This window comes from Nylanderia fulva, unplaced genomic scaffold (genome assembly GCF_048542155.1).
Source record: "Nylanderia fulva isolate GAGA-0341 unplaced genomic scaffold, ASM4854215v1 Scaffold4, whole genome shotgun sequence".
Lineage (NCBI taxonomy): Eukaryota > Metazoa > Arthropoda > Insecta > Hymenoptera > Formicidae > Nylanderia > Nylanderia fulva.
Window position 1 is genome coordinate 7,537,841 of NW_028190476.1, and position 19,392 is coordinate 7,557,232.

At 26.8% G+C, this 19,392-nt stretch overlaps 1 protein-coding gene and 1 long non-coding RNA gene across 3 annotated transcripts; one reads left to right on the forward strand and one right to left on the reverse strand.

The window, feature by feature from the left end:
- Positions 1-887: 887 nt before the first annotated feature.
- Positions 888-9,972, reverse strand: LOC114945540 (tyrosine-protein phosphatase non-receptor type 5). Its single transcript, XM_029321798.2, has 8 exons — positions 9,738-9,972; positions 9,020-9,212; positions 8,511-8,688; positions 8,096-8,314; positions 6,959-7,369; positions 6,079-6,374; positions 4,797-5,006; positions 888-4,646 (listed from the first exon to the last, which is right to left on the reverse strand). Exons 1-8 carry the CDS (start codon positions 9,850-9,852, stop codon positions 4,532-4,534), a joined length of 1,737 nt encoding a protein of 578 aa, XP_029177631.2. The 5' UTR covers positions 9,853-9,972; the 3' UTR covers positions 888-4,531.
- Positions 9,745-18,993, forward strand: LOC114945543 (uncharacterized). Of its 2 annotated transcripts, XR_003822422.2 has the most exons (6): positions 10,094-10,217; positions 16,919-17,379; positions 17,474-17,544; positions 17,606-17,723; positions 17,785-17,902; positions 17,966-18,993. It is a non-coding gene; the product is annotated as an uncharacterized LOC114945543 (long non-coding RNA). The 2 variants fall into 2 exon arrangements; XR_003822421.2 differs by having other exon boundaries at positions 9,745-10,217; positions 17,785-18,993.
- Positions 18,994-19,392: the final 399 nt, after the last annotated feature.

Below are 19,392 nucleotides of genomic sequence, written 5' to 3' on the forward strand. Positions count from 1 at the left end.
CATTTTTATTTTATGCGGCTATAGAGATAAATATATCTTTGATGTAACAAAGAACGCGGATCACGTAATTCAAAATTAGTTTCGTTCGAAAAATTCGCGCAAGAAATAAGTATATATGAAAATTTGTTGAAAAATTAAATGGAAATGTTATCCAAAAAATTTGGGAAAATTCAAAAGAAAAATATCTCAAAAAGATAAGCGCATCAGTTTAAAGCAAAAAAGTTTAAACATCAAAAATGATGCCTCTAATAATAATATAATTATAGAGCAAAATAAAGTGAAACTTTGTCTTACAATCACTAATAATTTTTATAATTTATTTACACATTTTCTATATTTAATATAATATTAATTCTATCTTCTCTATGATTAATTTTATCACCTTAATGTGAATGCAAGAGAAAATATAGTACTGTGGAAATTACCGTATACAACAATTAATAAACAAGAGATATAAATATATATCAATTTAATAAGCTATAAATTTAATAAAACTATATCTATCTTATATAAGAAAAAAATATTAGAAAGTATTCGAGCCGTTTGTTGTAAACAATTGAATTAAATTTAAATTTGTTAAAATTTTGGAAATTATTTCAATTTATTAACTTATTTAATTTAATGTTAACTTCGTAATTAAACAGACATTTTTTATATTAAAATTTCATATTCTTTGTCATATATTAATAATGTTCAAAAATTGAAACTAACAGCAATTTTACCATTTTGTTCCTTTTGCTGCAAATTAATAGTTAAAAATAACTGTAAATGTTGCAAAAAATTAAATAAAAATTAAATTAAATTAAATTAGAAAAGTTATATGGTAAAGAGTGATGTGTTTGTTCCATCTTCCTCTTATTGCTAAAATATCAAAGATTTGATACATATTTTCATGGATACTATAAACATTTATTACATCACATAAGTACAATTGAACACCAAGGGGTTACTAAATTATTGTTGTGTTATTGTTGTTATTTACCATTGTTATTATTATTGTTGTTATTGTTATTTTACCATCGCTTATTTATACATCTATGCTAAGTCACTTGCGGCTTTGCGCATTCATAAATATATATATTTTTTGTCTTACACAAATACATACTCTCTTATAGATATACTTTTCATTTCTGTACAATGTATGTACATATTAATATATATACACACATGTATATTGATATATTTACATGTTTGTTGTATGCATGTAAGTATATATATATAAATGTTTCTCGAGGCATCAATAATTTGAATTAATAACAAGCGATATATGGATAGCAATAGATTCAAATACATTGCTAATTACTTCACAAATAAATAAATATATATATATATATATATATATATATATATATATATATATTAAAAATTTTGAATCGGTTTAAATATTATTCGAAGACAAGAGATTATGAAAATATTGAAAATCTTAGAAAGTTTCAGAAATCAACTATTGTTACAATATAGTTTTAAATATAATATAATATAAACATATAATTTAAAATTTCATATTTTTAATTAAATTATTTTTTGTTCAAGAAACAGCTTAACGAATGCTTTTTTAATCGTGAGGAATACCTTATAAATAATTGTTTTATATAAATCTATATTACAGAAACTCTTATATGAATAGAACAATTAAAATACAATTCTTAGAGTATTGAAAAAATTGAAAATGAATGTTTTCTGTCTCTGAAAATAAGTAATAATTTATAACATTAATACCATATAAAAAATTTTCTATAAAACAGACACAATTATTAATAAGAGATTCAATGCAAGATACTGTTTTTATAGAAACAATAACAAAATATATTTTTTCCTTTAAAAAACTCTTTCAACATTTTTAAGTCAAATTTTCATGACTTTCAAGATTTTCTCTTTTCAAATAATGTTCAAAGCAATTTGAATCTTTATATGTAATATTGAATGATTTGAAAATTTTCGAAAAAAGATTCGACCGCTCATATATTTACTAGATGAATAATCTAGATATATTGAAGAGCTTCACTTTCTTTGCAGTACATGCACGAAATTGTTATATGCTTTTTGTGTACACACAAAAGCTAAATACATCTTATTCCGTTTGAACTGATAGATTGAGTTTGTTGAAGATAAGTCGAGAATGAGTCAAAATCTGACGACACAAGAAGAGAACTATATAGTCGCTATAAAATCTCGCAAAATGCACGTATACTATTTATCATGGATTTTAGGTATAATTCGAGCTGACACTATCGAAAAAATTTTTAATATGTATGTGTGTCTTTTTTGTGTGTGTATAAGATTATTATTCTATTAATAAATAGCCTAAAAGATATTAGCAGCCGAATCAAACGCTTTTAACTAACAAAAGATATTAATGATGTAATAATCGTTTATTGTCATTTAAATTCGCAATCAAAATCCAAATTTATATTAAATCCAGTGCATCTCACACATTTAAATAAAATGTATACATATATATATATATATAAAGTGTAATATTTTGGAAGCGTAAAATGGATATTTACGCTTTCAAAAATATATTTTTAATTTTACATAATTATCAGTTGATTATTTTAACACATGTCAATTTTAATCTATTAATTAATTAATTAATATATTGATATTAAATTTATTAATATATTAATATAAAATAATAATAAGATATTAATAGAACGTATTAATTAATATATTAATTAATTAAATAATATATTAATATAAAATTAATTAATATAAAACAAATGATACCTAAATATATCTCTATACATAAAATACAAGAACAAGAAATATAGACGTATATGATATCAATTTATATATCATTTGTTTATAATATTCTTTTGGAATTAATAAAAATTCATTTTTAATTGCTAAGAATTATTCAGTTATTAATTTGTAATCTAAGCAATTATTGTATTAAATAAATGTCAATTTGATAAACAAATACAAGCTAAATGCATTGTTGTTAAAGTGAATATATTCATGTCCAAAGTGTCTTGCCAACATTTCGAAAATTTAATAGTATATTCTTTGGCCAATTTAAAGTCGATATTTAAAAATGTAGAGGAAAATTTTATTTGTTTTTTTGTCATTCTTTTAATCTGTAATGTTACATATCTTTTAAGTTTTAAATTCAAATTTTCAAAATGAAGACAAAGTCTATTTAAAAAAGTCTAATTGAAAAATATGATTTTGTTATCTATTTCTTATAATATTTCTGAAGCTTAGTTTATAGAAAGACCCTCATATTTGTCAACTAAATTAATTATTTAAATTAAAAACTTAGTACCTGGATATTTATGTAGAGAAAAAATGATTCCAAATTAGTCAGAGAATATGTGATTTATACAATTATCAAGATGCTATACATTCCAACTTAAAAGTTTCATATAATTCAGACTTGTATAGACTATATATAGATACAATTTGTTTCATATTTAATTAACAAAAATTAACATTTGTTCAATGTAATGATTGCATATGTATATATTATAAAATTAATTTAAAATTAATCAAGATCAATTTTTTTCTATTATTATGTTGTACTACCTTCAGTCTTAGTCAATGAGAATTAAACGAAAGTAAAAATCAGAAAGGAATACTTTAAAATCAAGTAGGAACTAGAAATAGGACAATATCTAATCGATTGGGTCCCATAAATTAGTAATTATTTTTCTGTTATTCACGTGTTATATGGATATAACTATTAATTCCATTAAAGTAGTTATATTATGATTAATTTTAATTCTTACGTTTTGGAACAGTTTAATAAATTTTTTTATATCTATTTTGTAGTGAATAAGCGAAGAATATCGTAATATTAGTATCATAATTGCTATAGTCACAAAAACGGGTTTTCTATATATGTTTGCGCATTTAGAAGTTAATTAGAACTTATTAGCTAATTTATAATATACAGAGGAATGTATAGAAAAATTAGATTTTAGATTCAGTAACTGATCTTTAAAAACAAATTATGATACTAATCGCGAATATATTATCGCCGCGTCTCTGTGAAGATTTTATATTATTTTTTAAATTATATATTAACATCTTCATAACTTATATATATGTATACATACATACATGTATATATATATATACATATATATAGCATAATGTGATCTTGATTTAAGCGTATGCATTGCGCGATTCATATCGTGCGCGTCACTCTTCATTAAACATAAATATTTTTTCTCCATATTAAGCTATTTATGATACCTCAGTTTCAAAGAAGCATCTGCTTAAAAAAATGCACTTCTTTTTCTCCTCTTGAGCTTTGCGATTGATATTAATTGTCAACGATTTGTCATGGCAGTATAGTAAATGGCAGCTTGTTAAACGAGTTTAAAGTCGTTCGAATATTCAGATAAAGATCGGAGCGCCAGTTCATAGATTGAGATTCGTTATGAATTAACACGGTTTTACAGCACACACATGCGCGCACACTTATGCACATCTGTGTGAAGTGATATTCTCGTTATAGGCAATAATAAATCCCCTTTCAAGAAAAGAAAAAAGAGAAAAATGTATTGAATATAAAATAATGATCCATTCAATCGCTCGAGGTCGACGGTTTACTACTGTCTAACGTCTGCTCAAAAAGATAAAGTGCTCTATGAAGAAATTCATACTGTTCAGCTGTTTGCACCATTCCTCCCCTGTCGTATCTAAAAAAATAAATAAAAATAATATAATATATAAAATATATATATATATATATATATATAAAATAAGTAATGTAAAGAAAACATTAAAAAAGATACTATTATATTTTCGCGAGAAATCTATCAAGTGAAAACTTATTTGAAGAACCTTACCTCATTTGGCATAGAATACCCAGCACGTCGACATTTCCATCTCTCATGAGTTGTATCATTCCTATCGCTAATGCTATAAAACATCCGGTCCGTCCTATACCGGCGCTACAATGAACGACCACTGGTCCTGGTAAAGAGTTTACTTCTGCAGCCATGCTGACGAGCGCATCTGCGGTTTGAGGTACAGCATGATCTGACCATGAATCGTACCTATTGATACATTTTAAAGTTTAGTTTTTTTATATATTTAAGTTCCTGGCTTCTCTCCGATCATGTAAGATTGTAACGTCAGAGGTGAGAGAACACACAAGAATTTTCAGTGTGTGAGTTTCTGACGTCACAATATTAAGGCTATTATATATATTAAGGCTCCAGAAGCCTTAATATATATAAAATATATATAATAGAAAAATATAAAATCCAATAATAAAATATACATAAAATATTCCATTCCAAAATATCCATGAGCTACAAAAAAATTGATCATCAGAGATCGGATCAGAATTTCTTACAATCAAATTTATTGGTCAGATGAATATAAAAAAATTTAATGAGAAATTGAACAATTTAAGCAAAAACTAGAGTATTTAAAAATAAAACAGGGTGCATACTCTTGAAAAAAATGTTTTAAAAACCTGAATAAATTCTCAGGAAGTTTTGTTTACCTTGAAAAATCAGGGATTTCTTATGAAATTTGATTGGGATTCAGAGAATTTTTTTTTAATTGTCTTATTGATAATTATTCTTATTTAGCACTTAAGAAATATATATTTAATATATCTTTGCAATATTTAACTTTTTATTAAAATTTTATATGATTTTTTTATTCAAGATCTATTTCAGTATCAAGATATCTTATGTAAGTTTCATAAAAAATTGTTCAATTTTTTAATAGATAATATTTAAATAAATCAATATTCTTTAAGATATTTATAATAAATTTGTTTTTTTTTTATTTTTATTTTATATTAGATCTTTGCATGTATTTTTAGCGTTTAAATATAATAATATATCGCACTCTATTATCCAAATTATTTTACAATTAATAAATTAATATAAAATGCTAGAAAAACTGCGCTCTTGATAACTTTTCAATCATATGAATAGAAAACATTAAGAAACGTATAAAGGAACTTTTAAAAAGCTGCATCTATTCCCTTATTTTACCCGAAATTTTAAACAAAAATATCCGGAAAATCAGAAAATTCTAACGGAATTTTTTAAACAAAAATTTGAGTAGACATCCTGTAAAAAGATAATCTGATAATAATAATTATTATACCAATAATGCCGCAAATGCCTCCGTTCTCCTTCGTGTTTGATTTCTAATGTTCTGATGGCATATCCATCCTTCATATCGATACAGCTAACGATAATGGTGAAGGATCCAGCTTGTATACGGTTGTTTACGTCGAAGGGAAAATATGCGTCACACTTGGGTTTAGACGCTTCGTGCAATCTAGTTATCATGACAATTACAGGAACTTTTTCTGCCCAGATCATTTTCCAGAAATCCGCTATCGTGTGAGCTAATGGTCCCTGTGTCGCGATATATCTACCGTCCTCGCCGTCGTATCCCTACAATTTATTTAATCTATTAATAGTTTTTAATTCGTGCAACTTGACAAGAGATACTTATGCATCGTTATATATATATATATATATATATATATATATATATATATATATATCAAAAAATTTTCAAGTTTTGTGCATCAATCTAATACATATACATATTTTTAGAGTACTTTTTTACGATTTTTTTTTGTATGTTTCTATTTTTTTGCTACAAAATTATTAAAGATGGTCCAAAGTGAGACCGAAACGTTTAATTTTCAATTAATAAAATTGCCTAAAATTATTTAGAAGTTTCTTATTCGCATTTTGGCTCTTATTAGACATTTCTAAACATATAATGACTAATATATATATATATATATATAAAGTCCCATAGGAAAATGCTAAAACTAATCAGCACTTTCTTTATTACTTTTTATCAATAAAATAAACTGGTATATATTTTATTTATATCCCTTAAAAACTGCAGACTTTCTTCTTTCCAACACAATTTTTGTTTTCTCAATAACTGCATGCATTAAAAAATAACAGCTGATTAGTTTCAGCATTTTCCTGGGATACCCTGTATATATAATTTTACATACACGGATGTAATTGGCGTTTATATAGCCGCCAAGAGGATCATCGGAGAAACCTGGTAGAATCACTCTTGATTGCGGATTGGGCAAAACAGAGACGTATCGATTTTTCACTCCTGCACCGCAAACATCCACCTTGTCTGGGAGATTCAATGGCACCTCCCAAAATTCTTTGTACAACGTTGGTGGGTCGTTAACAGCTCTCTTCAGCTGAGCCCTCGACAATACGTTTCCTGCGCTTAATAAAAATTCTTCCGCCGTACATTCTCGAGTGGGAGTGACCATATGCGGTGGACTTTCAGGAGCTTGTGCTAATTCTATGGTCAAACTTGTGCTTGAACCACGTCGTTCCAATAATCCCTTCGCTTTTATACGTATCGCTTCCGGTCTACGTTCAGGTGTCGCGACGGACATTACCTGTTAATGTGAAAAGAAATATATGAGCATTTCTATCACGAGATAATTTGACTACTCTAATCTTAAAAGCATTGCCTGATTCTTTCAGGTCTTGTCATTTAAAATTCCAGATAAGATAGAAGAAAAAATTTGTGAAAAGATGATAAAATTTATTAAATAAGTTTCTTTATCGTATAATTTCTTTATATTTTCTACTTATATAATTGCAAAAAAAGTTACCAAGAATGCAGTTTTTCTAACATTTAATATTTATTAATCATAAAATTTACTAATTATAAAATTAATTTTGACAATAACGAAGTGTACAATATATTACTATCAAAACTAAAAATGTATGCAGAAAAGTATAAATTAAAATATAAAACAAAAATAATATATTATAAACATCTTAAGAAGTATTAGTTTATTTATATATTATTAAAAATTAAACAATTTTCTATGAGTCTTACGTATGACCATGATTGAAAAAAGATTATCAAACTCACACAAAATTTTAATAACAACAATTTAATTATAAAAATATTATTAGGCACATATTTCATATGTACTAAATAAAGATAAAATTATCAAAAATAATTTCTGTGCGTAAAAATTGCCTGAATCTCAATAAAGTTTCCATGAAAATTTTTAAAGTGGAAAAAAATTTCTGATAATTCTTGGTTTTTTTAGGAAGTAAACACCTTGTAATTTGATACATAATAAAATAATATAGATAAGATTTGTTACCTCTGGTAAACCTGTTGTTTGAACAACCGGTTGTAACGAGTGTGTGGATGTCGATTGCTTTGCAAATACTTCGTGAACCCATTTGGCTTCTACAGATCCCTTTGCATCTTTACTCGGCTTCTCTGACTGGCAAATGGCACCTTCCTCTACTAAACCGTGCCGATCGCCATCTTCGGTATCCTTTTCACGCGACATTTGTTTCCGCAGCCATAACAAGATCTGTTAAGAAATATTAAGTTAGTATTATATGATTATAAAGAATCCAAATCGTTCATCTCCTTGTATTTATACAAGTTTTTCAAATATTTTTGTCTTCCAAGGACAAAAAATAGACTTCTCTTTATGTATATATTTACATCTGTTTATGTAAAGAATGATAAATATGATACTTGAAATATGATAAATATGTACTTACTAGAAATGTAAAAAGAATAGTGCCTGTGATGACAAAAAGCGTCACAAAGAAAGGCAATTGCCAATCTAGCCATGATAGCGCAATCTTAGAATGCACTCCCTTGTCTGATTGACTGCTGAGCTGAGCCACTTGGAGATCCATTCCAGCATCATCCAGTCCAGTCATGGACTGCCGGATCCTGCATTTAAAGTACTTTGAGATAAAAGACAGTACATCTTAAAATATTTCATAAGATAGTGTCTGAAATATTCCAGATAGCAAATGTATTTTGACATCGAGTATATTGTCATCAAACTTGCTACTTGAAATATTTCATGAAATATTGTGAAATTATTACTGATTAGAATTCTTTATTATCACCACCAAATTAAAAGAATAAATATTTCTCCATCAATACTGGCAATTATGTATTTAATAAATCTTACAAATGTGGTATAATATTCATTCTTTTAATAAAATTATTGTTGATACATATATCGACGAATTCTTATGCAACACCTAAGCAGTACCTGTGATGAGATCTCGCAGGCATTCCCTTTGTAGATGGCAATAAGGAGATTGGCACTACTGTATTCTTATGCCACGTCTGTTCCCTCACGAAATAGAATTTCTCTACAGGAATTATATTATCGCTGTTGTTGATCGTTGAATCATAATAATTTACATCGTTTGCATAATGAGTCAAGGAAATGCTCGTACCATCTATAAACAACAACACAAATAATATATTAGATACCTTGAACATATATATATATATATTTTATTACATATATTACAAAAATATTGTAGTGTGGCAATTGTATGCAAATTTTTTATATAATTATACACAAGATCTCTGTATATACTGTAACTTTAGATATATTTCTAAGTTGCATAAGCACACATTTTCGTGATTCAGCAAAGGAATAAATTTCACAAATTTTATCGTCCAAAGATTAAGCAATAAACGAGCTAATTAAGTCTAAAATAAACGAGAGCAGATGAAAATAAGGCTGGGGGAGATAAGACAGATGCCGACTGTCATTTGTCAGCCATGATCAGTAGCATACACATACATGTAACGTATGCATGTGTACACACACATCCTGAAGAACACCACTACATATCTGGAGGTCACAAATAAATCACATCCTGTTTTCCAGCGATGCGCGATACCTATACCAGAGAAACGGATATGCGGAGCGTCCGCGTGCGCATATATACATATAAAATCGGTTTGATCGATACCTTTCATCAACAGGAGATACGCCAGCAGCGCGAGCACGGTGTGATTGACGTGCGATCCGGGAGTCTGGCGTGCCGGAGGCGCCAACCGCGTGTGACAGGACGAAATCGCGGCCATGTTGCGGAATATCGAGATCGAAAAACTGGCTGCTTAAAGAAGAGTTTCGCGCGCCTTGACCTGGGCTTCGCTTCTATTCATAGTGTTAGCGACCGGCTCTCTCTCTCTCTCTCCCCCTTTCTCTCTCGCCGCGCGTAGTACGCGGGAGTAAAGGCGCGCGCCAATCGGGCGCGCGCTGGCGCCACCGGCCCATCCGCGCCGACCAATCAGAGCGCGCGCGCGCCGGAGTGGGGGAAGCGTGAATGAGCGCCCGCCAGCACGTGCGATTAATGCGACGGCGTCAATCGGATCGACATTTCACGTTTATCCGGCGCGCACGCCAGGTATTAATGCGACGAGGGAGGCTGCGTTTATTGTTCTCTCAGGTAACAATGGATTTTGTACATCAATGCGATGTATATATATATATATATATATATATGTGTGTGTGTGTGTGTGCATATGTGTATACAGAGTGTCCTATATTATTTGATGTCTCATATCTTAAATAAATTTTTTTATTTTTCAATGTAGAAGGGAAAATGTTTATTTAGACAAGAGGTTTGGATGGTTTTAGGGGGTGCCATTGGTTTGACCTTGAATAGTTGCTTGAAGGTCACGTGAAGGTCATCTTCAATTTCTTAATGGGAACACGGATTTTTCATTGCATATTCTTGTAGGTTATCTCGAGAGCTTTTCAAAACCCTATAATAAAGTACTTTTTCATGAAGTACACTTTTTGAGTTATAAAGATTCGACCCGCAGCCCTATAAGCGCATGATATTATTTAATATTTTAGGCGTACTCTTAGAATATTAAATATTCTACAAATACGCCTAGAATATTGCTTAAATATTAAATAATATCCATGCGCTTATAGGGAGGTAGCAGACTGACGTCATCAAACGTCAAAATAACGTCATTTTGACGTCATTTTTACGTTTAATGACGTCAGTTTGCTACTTAGGAAAGTTAACAATTTTTTGATGTAAAATGTTAACCCAAGTAACAAATTGACATCAAAATAACGTCATTTTGATGTTAATGACGTCAGTTTGCTACTTGGGAAGTATCTTGTAAAATATTTAGTTACCTTTATATCCTCGAAATCATATACAACTTTTGTCTGAAACAGTTTGTTCTACAATAAAAAAATAAAGTTATTTGGCGTGGGACATTAAATAGGGACACCATGTATATATGTGTTTTCCATATAATGGAAAAAAGTGAGAGAAGTCATTGTCTCGTATGTCGTTTGAATTGGCGTCATTGCCGTCACGATCTGAATGAATTAAAGTTCCTTTCCGGCTTTTATACGGATTATGTAGGATGATTCACGATTTTTTTGTCTTTCCGTATTATCTCCAACAGCCGTTCGAGAAAAAATGTTTTATTTATAGATAAAAATTTTTCTTTTTTTCTATTTAAATTTTCATTAATCTTGAGAAGTAATTTTTAAAATAAATTTATAAAATAATTAATAATTTTGTCATTTTATAAATAAATTTTTACATTTTTTAATTAATTTTGATAAATAATTTTCAAAATAAATTTTTATTAATTTTGATTCTACTATATTTAAATATAATATATAAGGAAATTTCTAAATAAATATATATAAATAAATATGTATACATATTTGTTCTAGAATTATTTATTGAAAATTATTATTATTGTTTCTTTTTTTATTAAAAAATCATATGTATATATATTTTTTTTAGAGTTATAGCTTATAAAATTTACATATTCTATTTTTTTAAATTTGTTATCTTGATTGCATATAAATTATTATGAATTAATTTGTGCATATAAGACTATAAATTTACAAAAAATATATAATTCAAATACAAAATATATTTATATATTTTTCCTTTTTCTTATATGTATAATTTGTGTCCGTATGCATAGAAAAGTAATATGAAGAAGAATTGACAAATAATTAGAGCAATTTTCATAGCTTTTTAAAATAAAATTCGATAAAGTAAAAAAATTATCCACATATATAATAAATTTATATATAATTATATTTATGAACAATTCTTTCTCACTTTTTCAAATTTTATTTAAAAAAAAACCAATATGAAAATTATTCTTTTAATTATATTTCAATTACTCCTTTTATTATTTTTTCTGTAACATACGAACAAAATTTTTTTAAGAAAAGAAAACACATAATTATTTATATCTGATTATATACAGACATTTTTTCTCCCTGGACAAATCGTAGTTTTTTTACTTTTTATTTGATCTAAATAAGTTTACTGCCATTATAAGACAAAATAATTCTAATAAAAATTCTGATATAAATTATTATGATCGATCTCAATCATATAAATAATTGCGACATTCATGATGAATATCTTCCTGCACGAATATTTTACGCGCCTATGTAGTTCTCAAGAATATACCGATGATTCATGAAACCGGATATACGTATTTGCCGTTCACGGTCGCTTAAACATCACATTCATTTCGCTACAAATCACACTATTTGCGTTTTACTTTTACATCTCTTTTTCTACATCTCTTTAATGCTATTTTGTGATGTTTTATCTTAATAAAATTATAGACAAAGTAACCAAACGATTTTTTCAACATTCTCTTATATTTCTTTAACGATTCGATTTATTTTTTTTTCTATTTTTTTTTAAGAAAATTGCTTGAAATTAATAAAAATCTCTTTAATGCTACTTTGTGATGCTTTCATCTTAATAAAATTATAGACAAAGTAACTAAACGATTTTTTAAATATTTTCTTATATTTTTCTAACGATTCGATTAAATTTTTTTCTATTTTTTTGCACAATTGTTCGAAATTAATAAAAATATAGTAATAGAAAATTATGTGTTAAATATATTCACATATTCGTGTAAAATTGCGTTAAGATAATTGTTTGAAAAAAGAAAAATCAAATGTGCTTACAGAGGATTAAAATTTATGATAATTTTCTCTCTTTCTCTCTATTTCTCTCTTCAAAAATAAAAAAATTATTTCATATTAATAAATTTCGCTATTTCAATGATATAAAGTTTAAATTGAAACAGATATCTTCTTGTGATGTTGAGTCATAAGAAATTAAGCCTAAAATTAACTCATTACATCCGCAATCATATAATTGAATAGGATATTAGTCAATGAGAAAATAACGAAAAAGACTATAATAATAAATTGTATAAAATAAATTGTCAATTATCGAATTAGTATTTTATATATAAATTTTCGATGCATTTGATATTCATATAGCTTTTTACTCAAATGACAATTTATAATCAAATTAAATAAATTGAAAATTCTTTAATGGATCAATTTAACTTTATTAAATAAATTCTATTTAATTCAATTTCATATCTTATATATAAAATTTACATGAAAAATTTACAATTGCTTTTATTTTCGATGTCACGAATCATTTGACTATTTTACGAGAAAATTTTCTAAATAAATCTTTGATGATCATTTTTATACGAGTTTCTTTATATTATAGATAACAGATTTTTATTATTAAAATATATACTTGATGAAAAGATATAAAACTATATTTACATATAATATATACATATTATGTATGCGTGTATATGTCTAACGATAAATTATTTTTTTCGTATACTGTCAATACTCTGGTAAAAAGTTTATAGACAGAAAAAAGATGTGTCAAATCAACACTTTTTTTCAAATTTGCTTGATTAATAATGAAAACATTTTATAGAGTTCAACCAAGAAAAATATTAATCTTATATTATTTAAGAATAATTTTTTTTTAATAGAAAAGAAACATGTTAGATAGAAAATAATTTATCTTCATATAAAATAACATATTTTTCAGACAATATATAATATTAAGATAAGATTGTAACGTTTATTAAAATTTAAGATTTAGAAAATTTTTGTAGACTCTTATTAGAAAATTATTTATATTGTTGCGTACATATAAATAGATAAGTTGATTTGAAACTTCTTGTTTTTTTCTGTGTACAATCATATAATTGAATAAAATATTAATTTAATGAGAAATAGCGAAAGAGATATAATAATAAATTGTTTATAATAAATTGTCAGTTATCGAATTAATATTTTATATATCAATTTTTCGATGAATTATTCATATCGATTTCTATTTAAATGAAAATTTATAATTCTACATTTAATAAATTTAATATTTAATAAATTCTATATTTAATAAATTTAATTCTATTAAATAAATTCTACTTAATTCAAATTCGTATCGTATATACAAAATTAATATAGAAAATATGGAAATTTATAATTGCTTTTATTTTCGATGTCATAAATTATTTGACTATTTTACGAGAAAATTTTCTATAAATTAATCTTCAATATATAATAATTTTTATAAATTATAATTTTAATAAACTTCTAGGGGAAAATACGTCTAAATGATAAAGATTGTGTTCCGTTCATATTGACTATATGTCATATACAATATATTAATGAAACTATACATAAACAGGGTGTCCCGTAAAAATCGAATCAACGCTTAAGGGTAGATTCCTGGGATCATTTGGAGACGATTTTTCTTCAACAAAAACCTGTCGAGAAAGGTCATCATTTTTTGCGAGTTTTCAATTTTTGCCATCATGTATTTTTGTAACTAAGCAAAATAAAAATTTTATTAAAGTAGACTCTACTTGAAATTAATTGAAGAATGTGGTTTTGTTAATATTTTATTTCCACAAGGCTTAGAGTTTGTGAAAAACCCTTTATTTTCAGTCGCTTATAACATTTTCGCTAACAATAAGAAAAAATCGTCTCCAAATAATAAATCTACCCTTAAGCGTTGATTTAGTCTCTACGAGACACCCTGTATATATATATCTGACAATAAATGATTTTTTCGTATAACTGTCAATACTCTGACAGAGAGTCTATATCGAGAAATAACACAGATAATAATAATAATAATAATAATAATAATAATAATAATAATAATAATAATAATAATAATAATAATAATAATAATACCCATGGAAAACAAATAAATCAAAATGATGTCAGTTTGATGTCATATCGATCAAATTGACATCAAATTGATGTCAAAATTTGATATGACGTCAAATTGACATTTTTTGGACTTTCTATTCTCTTTGGATATGTATATATACATACAGACAAGGTTGACTTAGATAATTTTGAAATTAGCTAGATAAAGATTAGGTAAAAATATGTAAATTCATTTTATTGTTTTGTTTTGAATATATCTAAATAAAAAATAAAATTATATATGGCGATTCATCTAGATAATTTCCAGTTAATATTATATGTATATATTCAGATAATATATAATTTTAAGACTGCTCAAGTAAACAGTAAAAAAATATAAATTATAAAAGGAATATAAAAATATATTCATATTTTTATTTATAAGTTTTTATAGCTTATTGTTTAAATTCTACTACTTAACAGTGTTGTACTTAGATGCTTTTAAAATTAGCTAGCTAAAGATGAGATAAAAATATGTAAATTCATCTTAAATAAGATGAAGATGATGATTTTCAATTCAAATATATCTAAATAAAAGATAAAATTATATGGCGGTTTAGCTAAATAATTTTCTAGATAATAATTTTTAAGATTGCATATATAAATACAGTTATAAAAAAATGTAAATTATAAAAGAGATATAAAAATATATGTATTCATATTTTTATTTATAAATTTGTCTCGCTTATACTGCTTAAGTTCTACTATTTAAATATTTTTCGGTCCTATGATTCTAAACCAAAATTATCTGAAAATTATTCTAGATAATTTAGTAATGATAATACTTTTTTTCATCTAAAATGCAAGAGGTATAGATAGTGTTGTGCTCAGACGATTTTAAAATTAGCTAGCTAAACATGAGATAAATATATGTAAATGTATCTTAGATAGGGGGGAGGATAAAGATAATTTTGTTTTAAATATCTAGATAGAAGATAAAATTATATGGCGGTTTATTTAGATAATTTTCTAGATAATAATTTTTAAGTTCTACTATTTAAGTATTTTTGTGTTATGATTCTAAATCAAAATTATCTAAAAATTATTCTAAATAATTGAGTAAAGATAATCCTTTTTTTTCATTTAAGATGCAGACAGATAATACATATTTTTATTATCTATATAAAGATAAGATGACGCCAAAGTTTCATCTAGATGATCATCTATATAATTTTATTTAGATAACATCAAACACTGATAATACATATTTTTATTATCTATATAAAGATAAGATGACGCCAAAGTTTCATCTAGATGATCATCTATATAATTTTATTTAGATAACAGCAAACACTCTGATAATACATATTTTTATTATCTACATAAAGATAATTAAGATAATGTCAAATTTAAGTTTCATCTAGATGATCATCTACATAATTTTATTTTAGAAGACAAGCAAATACTACTGCATACAAATATATATATATGTATATATACACACTTGCATTTTCCTTTTGCATTTTTATTATCTATATAAATTATCTATATAAAAAAAATATCTATATAAAGATAAGATGACGCCAAAGTTTCATCTAGATGATCATCTATATAATTTTATTTAGATAACAGCAAACACTCTGATATAATACATATTTTTATTATCTACATAAAGATAATTAAGATAATGTCAAATTTAAGTTTCATCTAGATGATCATCTATATAATTTTATTTTAGAAGACAAGCAAATAATACTACTGCATACAAATATATATATATGTATATATACACACTTGCATTTTCCTTTTGCATTTTTATTATCTATATAAATTATCTATATAAAAAAAATATCTATATAAAGATAAGATGACGCCAAAGTTTCATCTAGATGATCATCTATATAATTTTATTTAGATAACAGCAAACACTCTGATATAATACATATTTTTATTATCTACATAAAGATAATTAAGATAATGTCAAATTTAAGTTTCATTTAGATGATCATCTATATAATTTTATTTTAGAAGACAAGCAAATAATACTACTGCATACAAATATATATATATATATATATATATATATATATATATATATATATATGTATATACACACTTGCATTTTCCTTGGCCGTATACTTTTTCGAGGCGAAGACGCAGGAGCTGGATGGGAGAGGACGACGACGACGAGCCTTTCCCTCTTCTCGGGGCGTTCTGTCACGTGTCGCTAAGACGTTTCCGCGATCGCCGGCATCACCCAGCGCACATTGACACCGGGGTGGATGGTAATAAGAACATGGCTCTGCAGCGGATGAATCGCACGAGCGCGTTGGAACGGACACGCGTCGGACGCATCTGAATGGCGTCTGAACGGATCGCAAAAGTCGACTGCATTCACCTCTTTCGGCGGGCACACACACTATGCCGCCCCGAAGAGGGGATGGCAAAGGGTGGAGAGAGAAAGAGAGAGTGCATATACGAGGAAGCAGACGCGCGCATTCGTGACACGGATACGAGATCCGACCGACCCACCCTCTTCCTCGCCAGGTAGCCTCGCTTTATCGCCTGCGTATACACGGTTTTGTCGAGGGAAAAAGAGAGACTCTCGCGTATGTATATACATGGAACATCCCCCCCGAAATTATTCAAAGTACAAAATTATGCGAGAAATTATTCAGATGAGATTCTCTCGTCCGTTTGCAGGAAACGGAAGGAGAGAAAAAACGAAGAACTCTCACGGAGAACTCGAATTTCTATAGTGTCTGATATTGGCTGTAAGTCAGTAATTGTTCGTTGTTTAGCTTTGAGTTTGTTCTATTTTGGTTTGTTCGGCAGGTCGGAATTTTAAGCTACAACTCCCAGAACATAAAACTCATTTGCAGGAAACGGAAGGAGAGAAAAAACGAAGAACTCTCACGGAGAACTCGAATTTCTATAGTGTCTGATATTGGCTGTAAGTCAGTAATTGTTCGTTGTTTAGCTTTGAGTTTGTTCTATTTTGGTTTGTTCGGCAGGTCGGAATTTTAAGCTACAACTCCCAGAACATAAAACTCATTTGCAGGAAACGGAAGGAGAGAAAAAACGAAGAACTCTCACGGAGAACTCGAATTTATATAGTGTCTGATATTGATTGTAAGTCAGTAATATTGTTCGTTGTTTAGCTTTGAGTTTGTTCTATTTTGGTTTGTTCGGCAGGTCGGAATTTTAAGCTACAACTCCCAGAACATAAAACTCATAATCATGTCATTATATGATTCTATTCATCACTTAAAAGTTATCTGGACAAAAATCTCAGGTAGCAAACTACGTCATTAAACGTCAAAATAACGTTTTGACGCTTAATGATATAGTCTGCTACCTGAAATTTTTGTCCAGATAACTTTTAAGTGATGAATAAAATCATAATGACGTTTAATGTCGTTATTTTGACGTTTAATGATCTTAGTCTGCTACCTGGGATGATTAAAAAAAGATGACAAAGAAATCAAAGATTTAAAGCTCTTTGATATAAGATAATCGTTTTATATAATGTTCAAAAAATTTATGTTGCTTGAATATTGTTAGAATATGTGTGAAAAATAGAATAAATAAATAATACATACAAATTTTTTTCCAAAATGACTTTTAAGTGACGTCATAATGATATCATTTTAGAAAAAAAATTTTGGAAAAAGTTTTTATAGTTATATTACAATTATTAGTTATTCTTTTTTATTTATATTGTTTTGTTTATTAGTTAATCATTTTTGAATTATTTTTGTCCAGATTACTTTTAAGTGATGAATAATTATGATGACGTTGTTATGGGTTTTATGTTTGTTATTTAGCTTTGAGCCTATTTTTATTTTTTTTGTTTGGCAGGTCGGAATTAAGCTACTCCAGGTAGAACATAAAAATTTTTCATCATACTTAAAAATTTATTCATCATACTTAAAAATTATCTGGACAAAAATTCTAGGTAGCAGACTACGTCATTAAACGTCAAAATAACGTCATTAAATATCAAAATGACGTCGTTTAATGATATTAGTCTGCTACCTGGGATAATTAAAAATAGATGACAAAAAGAATTATAGATTTAAAGCTCTCTAATATAAGATAATCGCTTTATATAATTTTTAAAAAGTTTATGTTGCTTGAATATTGTTAGAATATGTGTGAAAATAGAATAAATAAATAATTGTAATATATACAAGTTTTTTCTAAAATAACTCTTAAGTGACGTCATCGTATCATTATTTTGGAAAAACATTTTTGGAAAAAGTTTTTATAGATATTACAATTGTTTATTATAATTGTTCTTTCTTTCATTTCCCTTATAGAAATTTATCACTAGTAGTAACGCCAATTTATCACTTATTTCGAGTACTTAAATTACTGTATATCAGTATTTTAAGTACTCGAAATAAGTGATTAATTGGCGTTGCTAGTGATAAATTTCTACAAGGGTTATATTTTTTGTTTATTATAGTTAATCATTTATAAATAATTTTTCTCCAGATAACTTTTAAGTGATGAATAATTATGATAACGTTATGATGTTATTATGTTTTGTTCGATATTTAAAATTTATTTATTATTTCAATAAATAGATTAAAAAATGTCTTTTTAAATTAAAAATT

Coding starts and splice junctions, on each gene's coding strand:
- LOC114945540 (XM_029321798.2), bottom strand. CDS start 9,852: ATGGCCGCGATTTCGTCCTGTCACACGCGGTTGGCGCCTCCGGCACGC. Junction 6,375..6,958: donor TAAACGCCAATTACATCCGT/GTATGTAAAATT, acceptor AATAAATTGTAG/GGATACGACGGCGAGGACGG. Junction 4,647..4,796: donor GGTATTCTATGCCAAATGAG/GTAAGGTTCTTC, acceptor TTATTTTTTTAG/ATACGACAGGGGAGGAATGG.